At 41.4% G+C, this 24,482-nt stretch overlaps 1 protein-coding gene across 4 annotated transcripts in view; it reads left to right on the top strand.

The window, feature by feature from the left end:
* Positions 1-8,410: 8,410 nt before the first annotated feature.
* The window catches only part of MPPED2 (metallophosphoesterase domain containing 2), a 171,148-nt gene continuing 155,076 nt past the window's right edge, over positions 8,411-24,482 (top strand). The window contains exons 1-2 of one of the 4 annotated variants that reach the window (XM_084852867.1): positions 8,411-8,830; positions 15,639-15,876. In XM_084852867.1, the coding sequence (XP_084708993.1) occupies positions 15,749-15,876 (128 nt within the window). In that variant the 5' untranslated portion in view covers positions 8,411-8,830; positions 15,639-15,748. Of the gene's footprint in view, positions 8,831-9,211; positions 9,509-9,683; positions 10,522-15,638; positions 15,877-24,482 lie in introns of those variants that run through there. The other 3 variants (XM_084852885.1, XM_084852893.1, XM_084852876.1) reach the window with 3 other exon arrangements.

The following is a 24,482-nucleotide window of genomic DNA, read 5'->3' as shown; positions in this document are numbered from 1 at the left end:
TGCTTAAAACTTAGCACATTATAATTTGTTCTTTGCAATTTTTGTTTTTACAAAAATCTCTCCTCCCCATTATAGTAGTTTTTATCCTCCCCCACTCCTGTTTAAAAAACCCCAATCTACCATGTGTTTAATGTACCGCTTCAGCAAAAACGGCAGAAAATGTGAATTTGGCAATTGTGTTACAGTTCCATTGATTTCAGCACTACTTGGCTCTACCAGTTGTGTTAGGCTCCTAATGTTACCTGCTTTGAAATCAATGAGATCCATGCCAGATCTCCCTGTTATTTTTGATGTTGTAAAGTGACATGATGTCTGTCATTGCTTGTTCCTAGAAAACAACTGAAATTCTTTTTTTCAAAGAATGGTCATAAACTTAAGGTAGGGCTTATGTAGGGCTACATTCAAAAGCATTATTCACTCCCACAAAGTAACAGAAAAGTCACTTCATGATAACCTCTGCCCATTAGAAATTAATATCACAATTTGACCTCATTTTCATGGAACTGTGTTTCGGATATGGACCTCAGGCTGACATTTTCAGTTAAGATCATGGAGAGTTGGATGAATTATAGCTGGACTGTGATCCATCTGCCTTTTGAAAATCTCAGGCACATCAGTTTCCAAATCCAGTCTAGAGGGACTGATTAGGTTGACAGTTGTTGACCTCAAGGGTAAATTTTGTCCTGTCACCTGGAAAATATCCCCCATTTTATTTTATTTTGGACTACTATGGCATTACTTATTTGTCACATTTAACCTGGACATGTTTTGCATCTTAAAGCCTCACTGACAAGGCCAAGAACTTCACACATGGAATAAATGTGGTGCATATTTATCCTTAAATGCATATGGACTGAATGAACATTTCTTCTACTTTGCCTATAGATGAAAATGTAAAATCCACACATTTATTTTCATTGCTAATATTGAGAAAGTACAAGTAATAGAGACAGAGAATAACATGGAAGGTCTCTATCCTGATTGTGGCGTTCCTAGAACTTGCCTGAGAAATACCCTCATGATGCTGAGTTGAGTATTGTGAAGAGAAAAGACAGAAAGTATGGTCAAGTATTTGAATCTGTGTACTTTCTGTAGTCACCTACTCAGTAGACATTTGCACACATGATACTTTTCTTGAACCTGTGATGCTGAAAGTTAAAATCTATATTGGTTAGGGTATTACCTATTCATAAGTGATGAAGCACTAAATAGCTGTTTGTAAAGTTGTTACAGCATATTCATAGAATAGTAGAACAGTAGCGTTGGAAGGGGCCTATAAGATCATCGAGTCCAACCCCCCGTTGCCTAATATAGGCCTATTACCTCAATTTGACAGGAGTTGCTGCGCCATTATGTGGCTAGCGTTTTACAAGATCGACAGGGCAGTAGTTGTTACCAGTGTTTTAAGTCATGGAAGATTATTTCCAGGAACAAATGCAATTGCATTATCTAGGTTGCAAAAGCATTAAAGGTAAGTATTTGTACACTTTGGGCGAGTTTGGACGATCAGTTTGGAAATCAGTCCAAACTGACAATGCAACGTCAGTTGTTTCCCCCACCCCACCCCGCACACACCGGTCATGTGGCTGGGTTTACCTTAATTACCCATGGTGCATTGTGGGTTGCTATGTCGTCTGAACCTGGTGCGCTACATGTGCGTAGTTAATTTTTGACCCCACCTCCATCCTATAACTCATACTGCAAAGTGTGGCTGTAGGGTAGGTGAAAATGAACAATGCCTGTGCTGAGTTCCGACGACATGGCAACCCACGATGCGGTGCAGGTAAGACAGTAATCCTGGTCACGTGACTGGCATGCATGGGGCCAGGGGAAACAACTGATGCTGCATTTTTCCCCTACTGATCGTCTGAACCTGTCAGAGTCTTGTAGGGCCCAGCTAGATGTGATGGTGGCAGAATCATAGATGAATTGGGTAAGCAGTCAAATACCGATAAAGTAGTAGGGTGGAGGTGGGGTCATTTAAAGAGCAGTATGGGCCAATGAGGCTGGAGGATTGAACCCTCCCTGTGTCCATGCTGTACCCCCCTCTTGTAAAGAGAAATGGCATTCTTGAAGGAAGGGGTATGTTTTGATTTTGCCAAGGGATCAGCCAAGGGATTAGCGAAGGTGCAGGAATGATGGGGAAAAAAGATTAACTTGCGAGTTATCATGAATGAAGCAGTGTGCTAACTGCTCACTGTTCCCGCTACAAGTGTGAGCTGCTAAATAAACCATGGACCTTGTCCATGGTTTGGTTAGAGTTACATATGAACTAGGAATTCTGGCTTGTCTATCCCTCAACATTTTCTGGATCATGGCAGGAGAGACAAGCCAGAGTTCCTGGTTTACACATTGACCTGGTTTGCAAATAATGACAGCCCAGACTATAGGCTGAGTATACGTTGTCGTTGAATCATGGGTTGTCATTACATGCGAACCCTGCACTATGGTTTAACTATAGGTTGTTAACCATGAATAACCCAGAGTTCACAACCCAACAACAAACCATGGGTTCTCTTCCTGGTTGTTCATGGTTAACAACCCATACATGCAGGGTTCGCATTTAATGACAACCCATGATTCAACAACAATTCACAATTCAATGACAACCCAGAGGGGCTGTTTGGATGACATGATGTGTGTGGTCACCATTTTGAATATGCCACCCCCACTCGGCGGCTGTTGTGTCGTGCAAACCTGTTGTGTGCGTTATGCAAGCGTTAAACAACCCTCATATAACCCATACTCTGGGTTGTTGTTATGTGAGAACCAGGCCATAATATTAACCAAACCACGAATGGAAGATCTGTGGTTTATTTAGCACAGTGAGAACCAGGAGGCAGCGTGCACCAGCACTGTGCTTTGTTCATGATAGCCCACACTTTTTTAAAAAATTGGGAGTTGTTGTAACATCCAAACCAAGCCAACGTATCAACTCAATACTTACATAAAAAGAGTACGCTATTGTTTCCTATCCAAATATGGATAAAGCCAGAACTGGTCTTCCTTATGGCATGCGCACTGCTGAGCTATACCAGGTGAGTTTTAACCCCAGAAGCATCTGGCTCGGTACTGTGGGAAACATGATGCTATACTAGCTGGGCCTTTGGTTTGATCCAGCATGACTCTTATGTTCTTGTCTCTGCTGTAATAGACTGGATTGTGTTACCTGTATTGTGTACCTGTAAATACTGAAGAAAACAGATATGTGTTTGTTATCTCATTTCAAGATAACTATATTATACAAAGCAGGAAGTTCAGGTAGTTCTCATTACCGTTAGGGCACTACACCTTTAAAAAAAAAAGTCTGAGACCTGAATTCAAACTGCCATAGTTCATGAAAGCATGTGTCCTGCCTCCTGAATATTCTTCTCTGAAGACCACTCTGGTTCTGTCACCTTCTTCTGGGGCTCATTATTTAACTGTTATGCCATCCTATGTGAAGTAAATACCACATATAAAGTAGCATTTTAATACTCTATTCATACACACCGATTAGAGTCATACAGTGAGTATACATGCATAGAGTTCAGACATCTACTTAACACTTTTTTCAGCTTTATAACTGAAGCGTCCATGTAGCCTATTTAATGAAAAAGTACCAATTAGTTTAGTTTGACTGGCAGTTTTTCACATTATCCTGCATAAAATTATCTCAAGGTGCTAGAACCAGTAGAGATGGTATCTTAATTAAATGTGTTTAGTAGTAGGTTAAACGTTTGAAAATCCCAAATGTTGCCTCTTCACTGGCTCCTTTTGTAACACTTTCTCTTCTCTACAGAGGCCAAATGGGAATGTTCCAATCATCTATTTAATTTAATTTAATAGGAACAAAGCAGCAGATGACCAATATCCTGTGAAAGAGCCCTGACCCGGTGAAGAGAAAAAGCCCAGAGGACATCTGGTGAGACTTCCTTCTCACTGCTCTTTACTGTTCTTTCTTACTGCCCCATCAGCACTGTGAGCAGCTCTTTCTCTCGCTAGGAAGGACAGGAGTGAGGCAAAAGTCACATCCTAATGAGAATTATCCTCTCCTTTCGAAGTAAGGAAGAAATATGGATTTTGCATTCTTTCCCTAAGTCTGAAACTTCCCGGAATGTGCAGCTCTTTAACTATCACTTATCCCTCATTGTTAGAAGGGTGGGGATGTGCATGACAAAAGAAACAACATTCCTCAGAAACAAGAGTCTTGTGGCACTTTAAAAACAGATTTGTGGCATAAGCTTTCATAGAGTAAAGCCTGCTTTATCAGATGCATTTGATGAAACAGTTGATATTTCAGAACAAGAATTAGAGGGTATTATTTCAGAATGTGAAACTGCAATAAATACTGGAATTCATTCCCATTTTTTGAGGGGTCTTAATAGCCGCTATTTCTGTCCTTGATTATTTTCTTAATTGAAAGTACTTCTAGTGGCTAAATGAAGTGCTCTCTAGCTCTCAAGAATATTTTCTGAGTCTTTTTCCTTCTTGACCGTAGCTTTTGTGTGTCCAGTTCATTTATACAATTGGCCAAATTTCTTCCTCTAATACAGTTGATCTGGGAAAAGTATAAAATAGGGTCAAAGATGGGGCCTAGATGTACCCTTTCTCTATATATCTGGCAAGCTCAGTGGGAGACAGATGATCACGTTTTGGCTATTATATTGACTGTAGTTGATTCCTGCTTCCTAAGAAAAATATATGTGTCAGCAGAGCCCCATTAACTGGTAATAGTGGGATCTCAAGTGATCCAGGCAAAAAAAATCCTATAGAGAAATTAACTGGATGCTATCAGGCTTTCTGAGTTTTTTAAGTCACCCAATCAATAACTTTTGCTTATGTTATTATCACAATGCAATTGCAGTCAGGTCAGTGTACAACAAACTGAGAGTGAAATCCTATACCCACTTACTTGGGAGTAAATGCCAATGTACTCAGTGGGACATATTTCTGAGTAAACGTGTACAGGATTTCACTGCAATAATATTTCAGGGTATTATTTACTGTATTGTAGTTTTATTCTTTAAAATGGTATTTACGCCATTTCAATATTGTAAGCTGATTTGTTAGGGCTTTTTGCTTTGAAAAAAGACACACAAATAAATAAATAAATAAATAAAGTGTAACAAATAGAACATCAATACCTCAAAATGCAGTAATAATACATACAATTATAATTAATCACAGTAATAAAACAATACATACTATAACTACAACATTTCAGAGCAATACAGTTCATTCATTTCAATAACATATCCTGACTCCTTATCTCCAGTCTACCTGGCACTTTCTTTGGCCTTGCATACAAGAATGATCTCCTATCAGCAATGTGTAGCTTGAACTGGATTGGGTTTCTTCTGGATGTTATTCTAATATCAACACATCAGTGAATATATTATACTTACCCTTCCAATCTGACAAGTGATTTTAAATTAAAAGTGTTAGTGTCATCCTATGCACGTTTACTCAGCAGTGATGGATTGCATACGATTGCTTTGCACAAGATCATTTTAAAGATCTGTTTTGTGGTGTTGATATAGTCTAAGGGTTAAATGCACAAGAGAATGAGATTTCCTGTTGCACTCCTCCATCTGCTCCAGGGCTCTATTAAGATTTGGGGGGTGAAGGGAAATCCATTCTGCCAGCAGTTTGTTCTGATGGTGGATGGCCAGTGTTGGATACAACCCTAAGGGTGCAATCCTATGCATGCTTTGACAGAAAAAAGTCCTACAACTCCCAGCACTGGGGAATGCTGGGAATTGTAGGGCTTTTTCTGTCTAAACATACATAGGATTGAGACCTAAGTCTTATACCTACTTACCTGGGAGTATGCACTACTAAATTCAGTGTGACTTGTATAGGACTGTGCTGTTACAGGTTGGGGGGGGGGGTGTATGTCAAGGCCTATTTGCATACAAACCCCAAATTTATTTTGCCTCTTTTTGCTTCTTGGAGGAAAGGTGGATATATACGTAATAATAAACAAGCAAATATTTTTGCACCCTGCTGGTTTCAGAAATGTAGGTTATAACTTCCACAGTCTTTGCCTAGCGTGGGACCATGAAGGCTTTAAATGATGACTAAACCCACAGTGTATTGAAATAATTAGCAGAAGCATAATGCAGTAAAAACCATTTAAGGGGGGGATTGCATTGTTTTATCTACCTTGCCTTTTGCTCATTATGCTTCTGATCATTATTTCAATATACTGTGGGTTTAATTCCAGTATTTTTTAAGGGTGAAATTGTTTATGGATCCCAGAGTTTTGGCCCTATACTCTATGAAACTTCCTAATTTACCACCCTGCTATATGGTAGAGTGCAGTAATCATCCATATCTTTTGCAAAGTTAAATTCCTTGGGCATTACTAATACACCTGGGGAGAGGCTGTAGCTTAGTGCTAGAGCATCTGCTTTGCATGCACACAGTCCCAGGTTCAACCCCTGACATCTCCAGGTAGGCCTGAAAAGAATCCTGCCTGAAACCCTGGAGAGCTGCTGCATGTCAATGTTGACAGTAGTGCGCTAGATGGAACAAATTGGGTCTGACTCAATAAAAGGCAGCTTCCTATGTTCCACCTGGTTCTAGAAGAGATGTGCGTACTCCATGTTAACTTCATGCAAAGTATGTGAGGAGCTTACAATAATTTAAATAAGCATATGAGAACTTAAAATAATTTAAAAATAATTGTTAGTGTGTTTTCTCGAGGAAATGCTACGTTTTGTTTGATGTCACATTATAGGCTACAGAAAGACAACAGTGTTTAAGGGAGTTGAAAGTGGTATGAGAGAGGCTTAGTTATATATGGTGTACATATATATTTATTTGGTCCCACTGTCACATGCGGTCAAATATGTATAGCGGGTTTTTGAAATAATGCAAAAAACTTAAAAAACCCGTTAGCAAAAGCTGGATAAGTGTTCAAACTACCACCTCTTTGGGTGTGTGTGTGTGTGCATGTGTGTGAGTGTGTGAGAAAGCGTTGTCTGATTCAGATGTAATGCTAATCTATGGTTTAGTAGCATTACAGTGGGGTAAGGCAACCCTTTTGAGCTGTGGGCATTTCAGAAACTGTTCTGCGCACCACCACCAGATGGCTGCCATGGGAGGCATGGCCAAAACACTGAGTACAAGGCAGAGGCAAGGTCTGAGCCCCAATGCAACAAACAACTCATTTGAACCCACAGTTTTCAACACCAACAGAACCTTATTTCACAGCAATCCCAGCTGCCGATAAAAAAAACGCGTTAATTAAAAAAAAAGTGGGAGGGGTAAAGTACCTTGGTGGGCACCAAGGAAGGTGTCTGAGGGTACATTGGTGCCCACTGATACCATGCTACCTACCGCTGCGTTACATGGATGAGATGAGCTTTGGGTTTCTCCCTTCCTTCCTTCCCTCCTTCCTTCCCTCTCCTTCTCTGGGGATTTATCCCATTTTATCTTCGCAAGCAATCATAACAGTATTCTGCTAAATATTTTCTGACAGTCTAGGTAGGTTCAAAGCTTTATTGGCATTATGATCACTTGTGATATCCTGTCTCTCATTAATTGTAGAAGTTTAAACTTATTTTCTCTTTACTTTGTCTGGCTGATTTTGTTTTAATGCCTAGTTAGATTCAGACTGCGGTCTTCTCTGCACACTTACTTGGGAGTCATGCTCCACTGAGCACACTTCTGAGCACAGGTGCTGCATTGTGGATGTCCCCATTTCAGTAATGAGAAGGCCATCAAAAATGTCTATCGAAAAGGAGGTAGGTAAGAAGTATTACAGGTGTGTGGGTTCCCCCCTCCCGTTGGAGTCAATCTGAGTGATTGCATTTTTTCATTCCCTTTCATTTCATCGTAGCTTGGTTTTTGTGGAAGTGTCGCAACGGTCATTTGTCTGTTTTCTTATTGACAAATTCCCTGAAAAACTCCTTGATTTTTTACAGATGTGTACGCCCGATCCCACAAGATATCAATGGGACATCACTTCCACCATCTCTGACATACATGTGTTAGTATTAATTTCCCTTGACTATCCCCTCCATCCTAATGTTAATCCCACACACACACACGTACATTGGAAATACTTTTAAAAACGTGTCTTGTTGCTTTCTTAAAAGGGAAATCAACCCCCATCCTACTGCTATTAATTAATATGATGGTGACATAACGAGTATGTTTTGCACGGCACACCGTACCGTGCCTTGGGTTGGGTCACCCGTGACCCAGCATTCCTCTTGTATTCAGTCTTTCAGCATCCAGGGGAGGGCGAAAGATTGCAGCGATTTGGCGGGGGGGGGGGGAGATGCTCTCCTTTTTTGGCTGGGGGGGTGGGGGGGTGAAGAAAACAGCAGCAGCAAGGAGGAGCTGGCAGCCTCTGTGTGTGCGCGCGCGCGCGCGCGTGAGGAGAGCGCCTTGGCCGCCCTGTTTCCTGGTGCTCCCTGACCCCAGTGGCAGTCCTTACTCACTGCACTCTTCCTTCTTCGCTCCCCTTTCTCTCACTCTTTCTCTCTTTCTCTCTCGCTCTCCAGTCGACATCGAGGCTGCTCTCTTTCTTTCTTTCTTTCCTTCCTTCCGTCCCCCCCCCCCTGTCTGTCTGTCTGTCTGGTGTCTGCCTCTTATTTCCATTCCAGGGATCCTGGAAGGTCGAAGGTTCTGCCCTGCCTTGCACCAGCCGTCCACCTTTGCAAAGCCTTTCCTCGCCTTTCCCCCCCTTCCCTCCTCCTTTTCTTCCGCTTCTGTGCAACCAGCAGCTTCTCGGCAGCTTCACCTCCTCCCCTCATGGATCGGCTCCTTCCCCAGCACTGAAGGCATCCCTAGGAATACACATCAACATCCAGGAAAATAAAAAGAGGGAGCGAAGGTAAATCATCCACCCTCGACCAGAGAGAAAGGAAGAGGGATCAGATGGAAGAAGGAAAAGGAGAGAGAGAGACAGAATTACTAATAACAAAACACAAAGCCCTGGGTTAGAGGTGCCTTGTCATGTACAAGGGGATCAGAGAGGGCACGCAGCAGCAAACAATAATCGAGACTCAAACCGGCTGCTTATCTGCCATTCGCCAAGGCGATCGTGTGTAGAGCCGGATTCTTTTTATTTTATTTTTGTGCAAAAATCGTTTCAAAAGGAAGGCTAATTTGTGGATCTGCGCGACTGCCTGTTTCTCTTCCTCCTCCTCTCTCTTCCTCCCCCTCCCCCCCCCAGCTTCTAATGCCCCCATCTCTCCTCCTCCTGCTGCCCCCCTCCGTGCTTTGGCGTTAATTTCTTGCCTAGCGGAGGGGCAAGGGGGCTGGAGGCGGCGGTTTGGGAATAGATTTGGCAGCGGAGATTAATTTTGCTGGCTGTTTACTCGAAAGTCTCGGGTGATCGAGGTTATAATGTTAGAGCACGACCGGGGGAGGGTAGGCCAAAAGGGAGCATTGTGCGTGCGCCGCGCAGGGCTTGCCGGAGAGAGCGAGGCGGAACGGCAGATCGAGGGAGTGAAATGCAAAGTACAGTTCGCGTTAAAAACTGAAACGTGCGACTGGCGGGAGGACGAAGGTGTGGGGCGGAGTGGCGGCGGCAAATGGTTTCTTCTTGCCATATTCTCTGCATTTCTAAGAGGCGTTTTCTCCCCCCCCCCCCCGTTCTCAAAGCAAAAGAAAAGGGGAGGGAGAGAACTGAAAAAGTAGCGATTGCAAATGGGTTTCTTTACTATTCCGAGCTGGAGTTTTCCATGTCTCTTTCACATGCAAGCGAGACAGCTACATTTCTCCCTCCCTCTCTCCTAAGCATGCTTTGAAATCAATGATCCCACCGCGGCCTAAGGGCACTTGGCGACCTTTAGGCATTTCATGGGGGGGGATATGGGTGTGTGTGGGGGGTGAAGCAGGGGGGGGCAGAGAGAAAGGAAAAGAAAGCTGAAATTGCCAATGCTGTAATGCACGCGGTTGCAATTATTATTTTCTCCCTTGCTGCATGATTAGGTTGTTAGCTTCCCCCCCCCCCCCCCGCCATCAATCCGACCTCCTGCTAGGTGTTTTCGTGTAGTGTAAAATGTGGGCAAGAAGAATCGGTGCGGGGCACATTGGGGAAGGGGAAAGATTTCCGTAATTGTAGAGATCCGAGCAGAAGAGGATGAAAACTTTTAAGCGCGCGCGCATACACACACAAAATACGGAGAAAGGGGTTTAGAACGGGGGGGGGGAGCTCCCCAACAATAGAACAGTTGAAAAATGTGAAGCTTTCTAGGGAGTGAGGTGTTTCTTTTAATGCATTTGATTTGGGTTATAATGCCAGCTTGAGTGGAAAGGGGATGAATGACGTTGGGAAAGGGGGGGATGCGATAGAAAAGCCAGGATGGTGCGGTGTCAAAGCTATTGGCCGGTGATTGTGATCAATCATTCCGAGCACTGGGAAGAGGGAATGAGAGAGGCAGAGAGGAAACAGACCAAACACCCAGCGTGGATTCAGAGGAGTGCAGCCACCTTTCCAGGAGAGTTGCCCAGAGATAAGCAGGAGAGAAAGTGTATCCAGCACCGCATAGATGGGCACGGACTGACTGCCGCGAAGAGGTAGTGTGGGCAAACTGGTACCTCTTTTTTATGCCACTTCCTTGCTCTTGCCTGCCTCTGAACTAAAGGTGCCTCGGGAAATGGATAATTTCAACAGAGGGATGGCAGTTTGCTCTAAGATTTCATCTGTAAGGAGAAAGGGTTGCCAAGGGTGTGTGTGTGTGTGTGTGTGTGTACAGCAGCAGCTTTTGTGAATGGAAAACAGGTTCGGTTTTATTTATAAGTCATGTTTGGGATGCAGTTTTTCTGGTCAACATTTCTTTGATATAACTTTTATGCCCCCCGCCCCCAGGACAGCCTACCTGGAGATATGAATAGGGTGGATAATGAATTACGTTTAAATTAAAAAGATATGCTGGGATGGGTGGATATAAACAGGGATTAGGTTCTGATCTGTTCAAGTTAGCATTGCACATGGTTGTAGTGATTAGATAAACTTAGGCTAGAAAAGGCAATAGGAAAGTACTAAACACACACACTCGCATCTCTTCTTTGAGATTCTTATAACAATTCTTATATCTTCTCAGATGGGTGGATTGCAGCCTAAACTGTCCAACCATTACATTTATTTAGGTTGCAATCCTAGAAAAGCTTACTGTGGAGTAAGTTGAAGCGAAGTGGGACTTTCTTCTGAATATACATGCACAGGATTGCACATTCACTGCATTGTTGCTCTGTCAAACCCAGAATAACAGGTGCTTGACATGAACCTGGTATCAGTATCTTACTTAACTCTTTGCTCTTATTTTTAATTCTTCAGGAATAAATTTCCTCCAACTAAAACTAGTCACAAGTAAAGGAAGCCTAATACTCCAAATGTAGAGTTGGATCCCCTTCACATTCGTATTTGTTCTTTTAATACCAATGCAGTTGTGAGTTTGATTTTTAATTTTCGTTCATTTACTGTTCATTTACTATGTACATACATAATGATATTCTCGGCTCTGACACTATTTGGTGATGAAATTGTGTTGGGAACGTTCACAATGCTTTTGTTGTGGGGCAAAAGTTGTGATATAAACTACTAATAAATGATTTGCCTTTGTATTTTTTATAGACTTCAAACTGAATCAGTACTTTCATATGCCTTTGTGACATTTTTCCACTGTAGAAACATACTGTATTCTTGTAGGATGCTTACTGTCACTCAGGCTGTCCTCTGACTTTTACAGTAATATGTGATATAAGATTGTATTGCATAATGGAATAGTTGAGGGTGTATGTGTTCCATAATGCTACTATCCTTACAACTCATTTTAATGCAGAAATTATGACAATAAAAGAAATGATGAGGCACCATCATAAGGAATTGATTGGTGTCAAGAGAAAAGAACTATAGCACTGAAACAAAAGTCTTTATGGGGAGGCTAATATACATTTGTTTGTGAAAGTTTTGAAGTACTTGGCTTCTTTCTTGCATTTTCTTGAAAGAGTCCCTTTTTAAAGCAGATCAGAATCAGGCACTTCAATATGAGAGCTGTGTTGTGCTAGAAAAACATTAAAGGAAAATTAATAAAATGGAAGTAAAATCAGTCTGGTTGGACATAATATATTAACTTTCTTTACTAGTTTCACAGTCACTGATTGACCTTTTAAAAGCCATTTGTGTACAGGAAGTTACATAGAATTAGAATGTGAGTGTAAGCTTTCGCTTTTACGCATCTTCGAGAAACTGAATTTCAAAGAATTCTGTATGTTTATCAATATCTTCCCTCAGCTTTGAGTTAGCTGAATGTTTTTCTGACAGTTAAAGTTTTGAATATTATATGACACATATATAGGATTAGTTGTAGACACTTTATTCTTCTCACTGCGTTCGATTTATTTCTCCTTAAGTTCTGCGAACTATAAAACATAGAATTCTGCCTTTTGCCTACACTCAATTAATGAAAATATGATGGCTTATCTTTTCTAAAGGGCAGAAAAAGGATGAGTGTGTTTCATTAATGTTGTATTCTACCCAGTAGAATCTGCTTTGGGGGAGAAAAAATTGGCCACGCCATTTCAACATTACTCCCTAATCTACACCAAGACTAAAATTCTCGTAATATAAGTACGTTCTTTTTTTCTCCATCCCTAAGCTCTCAGGGCTAACATTCTTTTTTAATGACAGTCATTTCTCTAACGGGAAGATGTTTTCATTTGTATTTACTTTTCAGTGCGGTGCAATTATGCAGTTCCACACTGCACACTGTCTTCATAGTTAGTATCTCAAAAGAGAATTACAGTCTTCACAACAGAACTGCAATTGGAAGCAGGTGTTGTGTTTTACTGTTATGCAAAATAACAGTAAAATATAATTGTGGAGGAAATTAAGGAAACAGCTGCAAAGTTGGTATGCAACGCTCCTTCATTACAATTTGTAGGCAGTTCTCTTGTACCACAAACTGGGCAAAGATCTGACGTAGGAAATCTTACTCCAGCGATTTCATCTCTGAGCTATTATATATATTTTATAACATCAGAGCCTGAGACAAAGACTAGAAACACCCTCTCTGAAATACCCTGAATCACAAGAGATTTTGGGCAAGATCCACTTGGTGGGATCTTAACTTTCATTATGCTTGTTTTTCCTGTACATGAGATGAAGGAAAGAAAGACCCTGATTTCTGGACAGGAAGTTGTGGGATTGCTTCATCTATTTAGCATATGGAAGCCTACATAGGCCTGAGGTTGTAAAATAATAAAATAAATCGCCTATGGCAGGCCATCTGCCATTTGGAAGGCCTTTTTGTAGAATTTCGTGCTGAACTAGATTTCAGAGTTAGTATTTTATATATTTACAATATTTGAATTTTCATCTTGCAAATCTTGTTTTTATTTAGATCCATTACAGCATCATTATAGGAAAAAAAAATGTAGCATGGTCTATTGTACATTATCAAGATTGCTCTTCTCTACTTTTGCTAATAATTGAGGATATTAACTCTTTTAGGAAGCAGTGCTTTATAGTTAGAGCTAGTATATACACGCTAACATTACCTCTTTTGCAGTCACTGAACGTGCACACCTATTTATCTATTTGGATTTTAATCACACCCCAGAAGACTCAGGGTGAACCTCAACCAAAAGCTGAAATCACTCCAATTTTGAATATCCATTCATTTTCCCAGTGTTCTCTGCGACATTCTTTTAATATCTTTTGGTATCTCTTTGGGTTGTTTCTTTCCTCAGAGTTGTAATTAGAAGTTTTGCCATTTAGGCTTGTGCTTAGCTTGTTGGCCTTTAGTATATCTTGAGCCCATAGCTGAAGGTTGTATAACTAGTTCTATCTAATGGCAGCTGGGGTGGGTAGGTGTAAACCTTTGTGTAAATGGTAGTGACTTACAGAGAAATATGAGAGAAGGAGGAGGTGTGCACAGAGTGCATTAAGATAACCAATTTCTTGGTGGCTTAACATTATACATCTTTAGGTGGGGAAGATTATTCGTAATCAGAATTATTTTGATAAATTTGGGATAGTGAAAGCAATTTGGCACAACGTGTTTCACAAATGTATAGAATTGTAATATTTTGCTTAGAATGAAAATGCCTTTAAATTCATGGGGATGGGGCAATAGGTGATGCATTTCTCTCATATATTTTTTATAAATTCCTTTGGGTTAAATACCTTTTTTGGGGGGTTAAATAATTAAGGGAAGTTGGCAGCCCTTGGTGGAATGGTAGTTGATAGAAAATAATAGAAAGGAAGCCATCTTTTGCAGTGCCCTTTAGAACATGTGAATTGCCTTGATGGATGGACCATACCAAGGTCCATCTAGTCCTGCGTTCTGGTTCCAGTAATGGGCTGCTAGTTGCTTCTGGATATTCACAAGGGGATCACGATGGTGATGGCCAACCCCTTTTGTTTGTCCTCAGAATCTGGTATTTGGGGGCATACATTGATGCTGTATTTAGCTATCATGGCTAATAGACACTGATATACGTATTCTTGTCTAATCATTTTTGAAAGACATGCTAGTGGGAGTCACCACATCTTAGGTTAGTGAATTCCATGAGTTAATTATCTATTGTTATAAGAATGCATAATTCTTGCCTGTCCTGAACCCATTGCCAGTGAATTTAATTGAATAATCCTGAATTCCAGTATGAGAAAAGAGAGAGGAAAGAATAGAACTCGAACCATTTTTCACATCATTCATGATGTTCTACATTCTTGACATGTATACCTTGGTTGTATTTTTTCTAAACCAGAAAGCTCCATTCTTGTTAGCCTGACCTTGTGACCAACTCCTTGATCATTTTAGTTGCCCTTTTCTATCACCTTTCCAGCTCTACGATATCCTGTTTGAAATGGAGGGACTATAGACCTGTACACAGTATCCTGAATGTGGCCACACATCATGATAGATTTATATAATCATATCACATTCCTTGTCATGCCAGCATTAACCTTGTGAAATGTGGAACATGGATGAATATTTTTGTATGTTTTACAGAGCTGTCTTTTATACAGTGTTATGAGAATCGTTAACTTGGAACAATATTTGTAGTGCATGTTTGGAGGAGGGAGGAGAGGGGGAATGGAGGACACAGGTGGACCAAAGGTGTGGGGTTGGAAAAAAATCAGAAAGAATTACAGCTGTGATTAGTACACTGTATTTCTTTAAAATTACAAAGAGTTGCATATTATTTTTAATTTTCTCTGAACTCCCTAAATATACTTTAAACATATCAGAATAACAAGCTTAATCACATTTAGGTATAACAAGTGGGACCTGCAACAAACTGTTGCAGTGTGAAGTGCTCCTTTTCCAGGATACCCAATTTTCACTCCTCCTTAGTTTTCCATTCTCTTCCCTCCAACAATCAACCAGCATTCAGTGGCCACTGAGCATGCTCAGCCCTGATTGGGCTGTTTTGGACTCTCCCCACCCACCCCCGCCAAGTTTTCCCCAAGCCTGTTGATACATCTCTCTTGTGCACAGATGCTGCTGTTTCAGCTACATAAGAATCCACATTCAGAGAATGTGTTTGCTATTAGTATATATAATACTATGAGATTAAGAATACATCACTATATATATTAATAGGAAGTCATCACAGGCTAGACTGAACTCAAGTCCTAAGTGGAATTTCAAACTGATAAATGTCTCTGTACTGTTCTGTTTTTCCAGAAGTCTGTCGAGTTCATGAGGAGATCTTTAGGCTCCAACGTTGGCTGAAACACAATGCCCATCCTTTGCTCTGGAAAGTTGTAAGTTGCTCATGTCTATAAAGAGGAAGCATGGCTCATGGAATTCCTTCACAAGGCAAAGTTACGATTTCAGTGGATGAATACAGCTCAAATCCAACCCAGGCATTCACACATTACAACATTAACCAGAGCAGGTTCCAGCCTCCACATGTACACATGTAAGTATTAACAGTGCATTCACATTGATTTTTGAACTTCTTTTTAGTGACCTTGGAATTATATCAAGAGAGTTATTTTAATGGAATTTGATTCACATAATTTGCCTGTCACTATGCATACACTGGAATCCAAATCATATTTTGTAAACTGGATATTTTACAGTGGATAATTTACACATACTTTACAGTATTCTAATTCTTGGTAGTGAAAAACAAGCCAGCCCTTCCAGAGTCTTCACAATACAATGACTTCGTAATCACAAAAGTAGAAAAACAAAGAATTTGGACTTTTAAAAATGGTTTAAAGCAAATGTTTTTAGCATTTATTGTGATAACATTTTCAAACATGTTTGCAACCATGAGGGCTAAAAACCTTTCTTTAAAAAAGAAGAGTTGAAATGTTAGCCTGTAGGCTGTACTAATTGTGGCCTGGAAATCTATGTTGCCCACCTCTAAATTAGAATTATTGCCATCCCCTACTCTAAACTGAGTGCCAAAGATTTCAAAAATTTGTTGCATGGTTTCTCAGGCAAAATAGTGTTCAAAGAACTCCAGAAGTCAATGCTTGGTAAAGCTCAGCACAATTTTGTATGTGAGTTGCAGGCTTGGTAACAGACTTGTAGCTTTATTGATTTCACTGGAACTTGCCAGAGGGACATATTTCTTGAAAATGTGAGCACCCTTCCCCCACCCTTTCCACTCAGCTGCGAAATAGGCCTAATTGGGACTAATTGTCTCCTGATCACTGAATCCTTTGTCCTCCTTGTTGTAAGGGGAACGTGTGTCGCATGCTGCATTCCTCTTACAACAAGGAAGACAAAGGATTTCAAGACTGCTGAACTATTAGTCCCAAGAAATACAAATACTGCATTAAAATAATGTTTATGGTCCGAACTTAAACCAACAAAGGCAGAGCAAAAAGTCCCTTGCTCAAGCCTGCTATGTTTTGGTATTGTGGTGTGTGAGCTCACACTGACAGTATAAGGACTTACATGGGCAAAGTGCGTGCATGTGTGTGCGTACACACAGGCACACACAGGGACCTGCATTTTAAGAACTAAGTGAAGTCTTAAACTCCTGATTTCCTTCCTATTGTTTAGTAATGTCTGATCTTTATCAGCTATTTTTAGTTAAGCTCCTTTTTTCCTATTGGTCTGATGGATAAGTTAAATTATAAAACAAAAGGAGCAGCTCTTGACCTCAGGTTGACCCAAAGCGAATGGGGTCTTTTATTCATTGTGCTAAGAGTTTTTGCATAGTGAAAATTCTAAAGCATGTTGTTACTTTGAACTGTACTTGCTAAGAGATACAAAGTACTAGATAAGGTATCTCCCGTGCCCCCATTGAACTAATTTCAAAATTTCAAAAAGAACTTTTGAACTATGCAGAGCTCTTGATTAAACATAATGGAAATATAACTTCTTTTCAGCAACACAGAAAGAGAGAGTAGTTCATTGCCAGTGCTAATATATTAATAACTTCCAAAATAGTTGCTTTTTCACACAGAACAGTTAAAAAAAACCCTTAGACCATGAAGGATGCAGTTAGAATTATATGTTGGTGGGAGAGTTACCCCACTATCCCTGAAAGAGAATTCTCTTTGTAAACTGTAGTTGAAGCTGAAGTTTGTTCTTCCACGTGACAATCATGAAATAGCTAAGAAATAATTCCAGACTGTTTTTATTTATTTATTTATTTATTTCATTTCATTTCTATACCGCCCAATAGCCGAAGCTCTCTGGGCGGTTCACAAAAATTAAATCCAAGCAACACACAATAAAACAATTTAAAATATACAGAACATTAAAACCACAATATAACAATACAACCACAGTAAAACCTAGCAGCAGTGCAGGAGTTTAAAATACAGATTTAAAACAGCAAAGATAAAAATTTAGAAAGCTAAAATGCTAAAATGCCTGGGAAAATAAAAGGGTCTTCACCTGGCGCTGAAGGGAATACAATGTAGGCGCCAGGCAAACCTCACTAGGGAGCTCATTCCAGAGCCGGGGTGCCACAGCAGAAAAAGCCCTCCTCCTAGTAGCCACCCGCCTCACTTCCTTTGGCAGGAGCTCACGGAGAAGGGCCGCTGATGATGATCTTAAGGTCCGGGCAGGCACATATGGGAGGAGGCGATCCTTCAGGTAACCTGGCCCCAAGCCGTTAAGGGCTTTGAATGTTAACACCAGCACTTTGAATTGGGCCCGGAAATGGACTGGCAGCCAGTGCAGCTGGAAAAGTACTGGCGTAATATGAGCTCGCAGGCCAGTCCCTGTTAACAATCTTGCTGCCCTATTTTGGACCAGCTGAAGTTTCCGGACCGTTTTCAAAGGCAGCCTCACGTATAACGCATTGCAGTAATCCAGACGAGAAGTTATCAGAGCATGGATAACTGTAGCAAGGCTATCTCTGTCCAGGTAAGGGCGTAGTTGGTATACCAGCCTAAGCTGATAAAAAGTGCTCCGTGCCACTGAGTTCACCTGTGCCTCAAGTGACAGTTCTGGATCCAAGAGCACCCCCAAACTACAAACCTGATCCTTTAGGGGGAGTGCAACCCCCTCCAGAACAGGTTGAATATCACCTAGCCGGGCAGACAAACCACCCACTAACAGTACCTCCGTCTTGTCTGGATTGAGTTTCAGTTTATTAGCCCTCATCCAGTCCATTACCGTGCCCAGGCACTGATTCAGAACAGTCACTGCCTCACCTGGTTTTGATGAGAAAGAGAGGTAGAGCTGGGTGTCATCTGCATATTGATGGCACCTCAGCCCACACCTCTGGATAACCTCCCCCAGTGGTTTCATGTAGATGTTAAACAGCATGGGGGATAAAATAGAGCCCTGTGGAACCACATGGCACAATTGCCATGGCACAGAGCAGTAATCCCCCAGCACCACCTTCTGGAATCGGCCATCCAAGTAGGAGCGGAACCACTGTAGTGCAGTGCCTCCTACTCCCAACCCAGACAACCTATCCAGAAGGCTACCATGGTCGATGGTATCGAAAGCCGCTGAGAGGTCCAGGAGAATCAACAGGGTCGCACTCCCCCTGCCCCTCTCCCGGCAGAGGTCATCCCACAGGGCGACCAAGGCAGTTTCCGCTCCAAAACCAGGCCTGAAGCCCGATTGAAATGGAAACTACAAAAGTAGTTTGTTATTTTTATAACAAACTACTTTTAGGTGACTGTGCATTTGCTGTACAGCACTGGACAGTACAGCAATTCCAACATCTTTTGCATTAGCTTTGTATTTTAGAGATTTTAGATGTAGTCAAAGCTGTACTGTTAAATGCTGTGATTTGGGAAAGAGAAAATGTAGACTCCCTCAGTGAAGTCCAGTCCAGTTTGAGTAACTAGGATGCCACCATTTAATTTCAGTAGAAGTGGAATCGATTGCTTCCCCTACAGCTACTTACTGACTTAAAAAATCAACTGGTTTTAGTGCTTGAAATGGACAAATGTTTTAAAGCATATGCAAGTGCAACATTCAGAGCAGTTTATTTCAGACAAGGGATTCTTGTTGCTTCAGCTTGAGGTATGAAATTTATGCTGTATTGTGAAAGTGGAGTCTTGGCAAGATTTGTGCAGCTTGGTCCGGATTTGTCTGACATATTCCATGAGGCTACTCTAGGATACGTGGCTGAGGAATGCACAACATGCAGGCAGATTCCACGAAAAGGTTCAGAATCAGGTAGCGTGCTTCTTATGGTTAGCAGAGAGGGTGATAGATAGCATTGTGTTTTTATCCTCTCTTCTGTCTGTCCTTACACACTTAACTTCAGCTTGCATTGACCTCAGGCCAGAGGTGTGCATGAGACGTCTGCTGCAGTGATACTTTTTTGCTGACTTTCATGCAAATACTTTGACAGCTGCTTTTTGGTCAATTTTACATAGAGAGGCAGGGGATGGGAATTTAGTCCTTCTTCTGCTTCACCTCCTCCCCCCCCCCCCAAGCCACATTTCCCTCTGTGGAATTCCAATTATATATTTGCAAGGGGAAACATGCAACTGGAATCCCCTGCGGGAAAAACAGCTTGGAGGGGAGGATGGTGGGGGTTCAGCAGAAAAATGGTTAGTTTAAGCATCCCCCTCTTCTCTGGGTAAATCACTTCCCTCCAAAACTGCTTTTGTTTACCAAGAAAAAAAGGCCAGACTTTTATTAGACACATTTTCTAGTAATGCATAGTTTGCCCACATAGTGACATGCTTTCGTAATCCCCTGAATGTCCTGATGTAGATTCAGGAGTTGTGAAAAACTCTAGCATTTACATACAGGCTTTGGGGGTTGATTCTCCAGTATCCCAGGCATTACCTTCCTATTCAGGTGACTTAAAAATGTCTCAGTTTCTTTGTCAACTGAATAAACCTACACATTTTGCCAATTTATGAAAATTTATTTTCCATATGTTGTTGTTAAGTTTGGAAGAACTTACTCTTGGTGGTGGTGAGAATTCTGGTTTTTCAGGACCCCTCCCCCCCAATGTTCCATAAAGGTCTGGAATTTTCTGTAATATTTAAAAAGTGTAATGGATACATGTTTGGACTGAAAACACAAGGATTCCAATTCCTACAGCGTCACCCAATGGTCTTGGTAGGCTTGTACAACTTCTGTCCTATCATACAAAATGCAACCCACCAGCCTGTGTATTATGGCCTCCTGCTTTGGCTGGGACTGCAAACACTGGAGGGATGTCAAGTACCTGGCAGGCCACAATATATGGCTGGTGAACTACATTTAGCTTGCTGGATCAGATAGTGACCAGGTTTGGATGACATGTTGTGGCATGTTGTGGGTCCGCAGCATGTTGTCCGAACCTGGTCAGTTTCTTATAGTTTAACCTACCAGTAGGCTTGTTGTGAAAATAGAATGGGGTAACCTCACCCCAAGGGCCCTTCAATCCCCTTGGAGGAAGAATGAGATAAAATGTAATAAATAGCTGCTTAGAATATTTAAACACAAGACATTTTCATCTGCATGAGAACATTAATTTGTATTTGTTTTAGGACAAGATGTAATAAGAAAAACAGACAGACAGACAGACAGATGATAGTGCTTCTTGATTAGAAATCCTTGTAATTCCTTTAGTAAAATACTGAGGTTGTCTTTGGGTGAAGAAAAGGAGAGAATGTATTCAAGCTTTAATTAAGGGCACTGCTTTCAATAAGTACACTTGCTCTTTCTACCATGTAGTGTTTGTAGTAGTACAATTTTACTGGATCTGACAAGATCATAAAATACTTCAATTTTTCCTAGATTAAATTGTCCCACCTCTTTCCAGGGATGGGGAACTTGTGTCCCTCCAGATGTTTTGGCCTACAGCTCCCATCAATCCTCGCCATTGGCTGTGCTGGCTAGGGCTGATGGGAGTTGTAGGCCAAAACATTGAGAGGGCCACAAGTTGCCCACCCCTGCCTATACAAACATTTCAGATGCTTTTCATTTTCATTTTTTAGAATAGAGGATTTGGGGAACATAATACAAAACACAGAAGAAAATAAATAAACCAGACATCAGCCACTGCATAGCTTTAGTGACTTTAGGGCTGCTAGATCTTTTTATTGCTTGGCATTCTTGTCCAAGTGCTTAGTGCAAAGTCTCCTGAGGGAGATTTCTGAGTTTTGTTGGAGCACCCAAGCTCAATGTGCAGATGTGGCTTTGTGCATATGGGTGAGAGTAGCGGATACCATGAAAATAATCCTTGAATTAACTGGCCTGTCATGGTTGAACTTACATAACACTTACATTGTGCTTGGGTCTGATAATCAGAGCAATGGAAGCAGCTAACAGTATAATTGATCCACAGCTCTGTTAACCCCTTTGACTTCAGTGCAAATAATGGTTGTTGGAGGGTTTTTTAGACTCCACAGTTTGTTCAGTGAGTGTATGCAGGAGCTGTAAGCCTCAGGTTGCCCAACCACGGCCTGCCTTGATCTCATGGTAGATGCAGAAAGTTCTGGGCTCTGCCTGGGTGCACTCAAGGGACGTTTAGTGTTAGCGTGAGAAAGCCTGCATGATATCATACATTGTGGTTTCCCTAGGATGATCATCCTAGGGACCGAAGTACAAACTGAGAATGCAGGAAATGTGCAGTATGGATGCAGTACACATAACTACACTTAAATGAATATAACTTACTTTGAAATTCCGGAGACTGAGGGCCAATCTAAACATGACCGTTAGCACTTGGTTGGCCCTTATATGCTTGGGTTTTGCTTACTAAATTGAAGCCCTGGGGGACATGATTTGGATGATTTGGCACCATGGCGCGGGTGGGATTTAACCCTTGGTCCCCACTGCTGCCCCAGTGTGGATTTGCCCCCTGAAGCGGGTATCTGCCCCAGGAGGAAAACTGCTGTTGGTCTAGTGACAGTTTTCCTCCTGGGGCAAATGTGGGGGCCTCTGATCTGGATCGTGACCATAATCGGGAGCAAAGGGTTAATTCCCCTCTCCTTGCGCTATAGCCCCAATTTGGATTGGTTCCCCATGGCTAATAAACCACACAGGAGCGAATTAAATGCTTGGCATCATGTCTAGTTTGTCCCTGATACCCCTGGATCCAAAATAACATGGGGCACCTGGTGATTTTTTTAATTCATGCATTTTTTTCCTGCTTGCTTCACATCACATGCTGAACCAAGATTTGGTTGTAAGCAGAGTAGTTGTTCAGCTGTTCAAAAGTATATATGAGCTAAAGGAGATTTCTGGGCTTTTACTTCTCTGGAGCTACTTCTTTCTGCCTTGTTCTGTGTTAGTTTCTCTACCTGTGGTTGCCATACCAAACTAGCCAAAGGGATGCAGTGTGGTCAAATCGAGAATCACTGGTGTCTACCAAGGGAGAACCACTACTGGAACTTGTCGAGGGCCCATATGTTCTGATCTGGAAGTGAATTCATATTACCCTCCTGTTCTGACCTTGACTCCCAATATACCCAAACACTGCTAGGAGCCTGGCAGTTTACCCACAAAGTCTTCAAAACCCACAGGTGGATTCCTATTTCATTCTTGGGAAATAATTCGAAGGGCCAAACTAAACATTCATTAAAGCAGGCATAGTGGACCTGTGTGTGCTAGCTTTCTCTATTCTCCTGTACTGGATTTGGAATTGGAAGCATGGCACTCTGGAAGAGGAGGATTTAAGCTTCCCCTCCCAACCTGGTATTTTTTTTTGGTGAAATTCCACCCCTCCCACATGGGAGGGGAGTGAAAAAAGAGAACTGCGTTGGAGTCAGTGGAAGCTTGTCTTCTTTTTTAATGCCCCCTTGATGGTGTTGGTGGAATTTTGGGGGAAAAAAATAGGTTCAGGAAACTTAAATCCTCCTCTCCTGGAGTGCCATGGCCCCAAGTTGAATTGGGGTCGCATACACTTACAGAAGAGTAGAGAAAGCTACTACATGTAGCTTCACTATGTGTGCTTTAACAAAGGTTTAGTTTGGCCCAAATGATAATGGGCCTTTGAATTGCTTTCTTCATCCTGTGTCCTGTGATCCCATTCCTAATTGTTTATGGTCAAATCAGCACAGAGCAAAGAGTTATTCTTTCTAATCTTGGTCATAATATCAGCTCTTAGATAGCTTTGGGGAAATCTTTTTGAGGTTACTCTTCTTCCTTTAAAAAAAACCAAACAGATCAACAGATCAGTCAAAGAGAAACTGCTGGTATCCAAGTAATGAATAACACTTCTGATTATATCTGATATTCCCTTTTATAAATCTAATTTTTTCTTGTTTGTGCAGTTTTTATTGTAATTTTAATTTAAAATCATGTTCCTTCTGAACAAGTGAAATGAACTACTTGTAAGGGTCTTAATTTTAGGGAACAATGAGAAGTCTGGCTTGCGTAATGCTGGCTGTGAAAATGTATCACATGAGTTAGAGTGTGCATGATGCAGTCAGGAGTTCTCATTTACATATCTACTCAAAACAGTCCTTCCCTGCTTCTTTTGAGTAGAAGAACTTTGGAGTATTTCAGAGGAAATGTACATCCCTCCCCCCCTCGGAATATCTCTGCCATGGATCTCTACATAGAGGCCACTAAGATCAGAACTGATTTCATTAAAATGTTGATGAAATTATGAAAGGATTCAATATTTTAAGCTCTGTTCCTGGAAGCTGTTCCATATGAACAGACTGTCTGGAACTTGATTGCATAATTTTTGGGTATGTACAGAACAGCATACAGGAGGAAGCCATGGTGCTTACAGTGAAGGAGCTGTTAGTAACATTACATAAGCTACATTTAAGGACAATTTATTACTGGTGGAATAAACTTTCCATCTCAATTCTAATAACATTACTATGACTAGGGAGACCCAGGTTCAAATCCTGTCTCAGTATTGTACCTCACTGTGTGAGCTGGGGTCAGTCACTCTCACTCAGGTTCACCTATCTCTCAGGGTCATCTTGAGTATAAAAATGGGAAGGGAACTATGCCCACTGTCTTGAGCTCCTTGGAGGAAAGGTGGGATATACATCAAATAAATAAAATGTGGCATGGATCCTAACTTTGCTTTGTGGGTGAAAGGAGAGTTCACTCCTGGAAGGAGAGTTGCACTAACAAAGCAAACAGTTAGGTTTCAAGCCTGTGACTGGGTTTGGTTGACACACCACA

Source organism: Heloderma suspectum, chromosome 1 (assembly GCF_057233095.1).
Source record: "Heloderma suspectum isolate Gila_16-S chromosome 1, 16-S_ref, whole genome shotgun sequence".
Taxonomy (NCBI): domain Eukaryota; kingdom Metazoa; phylum Chordata; class Lepidosauria; order Squamata; family Helodermatidae; genus Heloderma; species Heloderma suspectum.
Note: the sequence above shows the minus strand (reverse complement) of the source record. Positions and strands in the feature narration are given on the sequence as shown.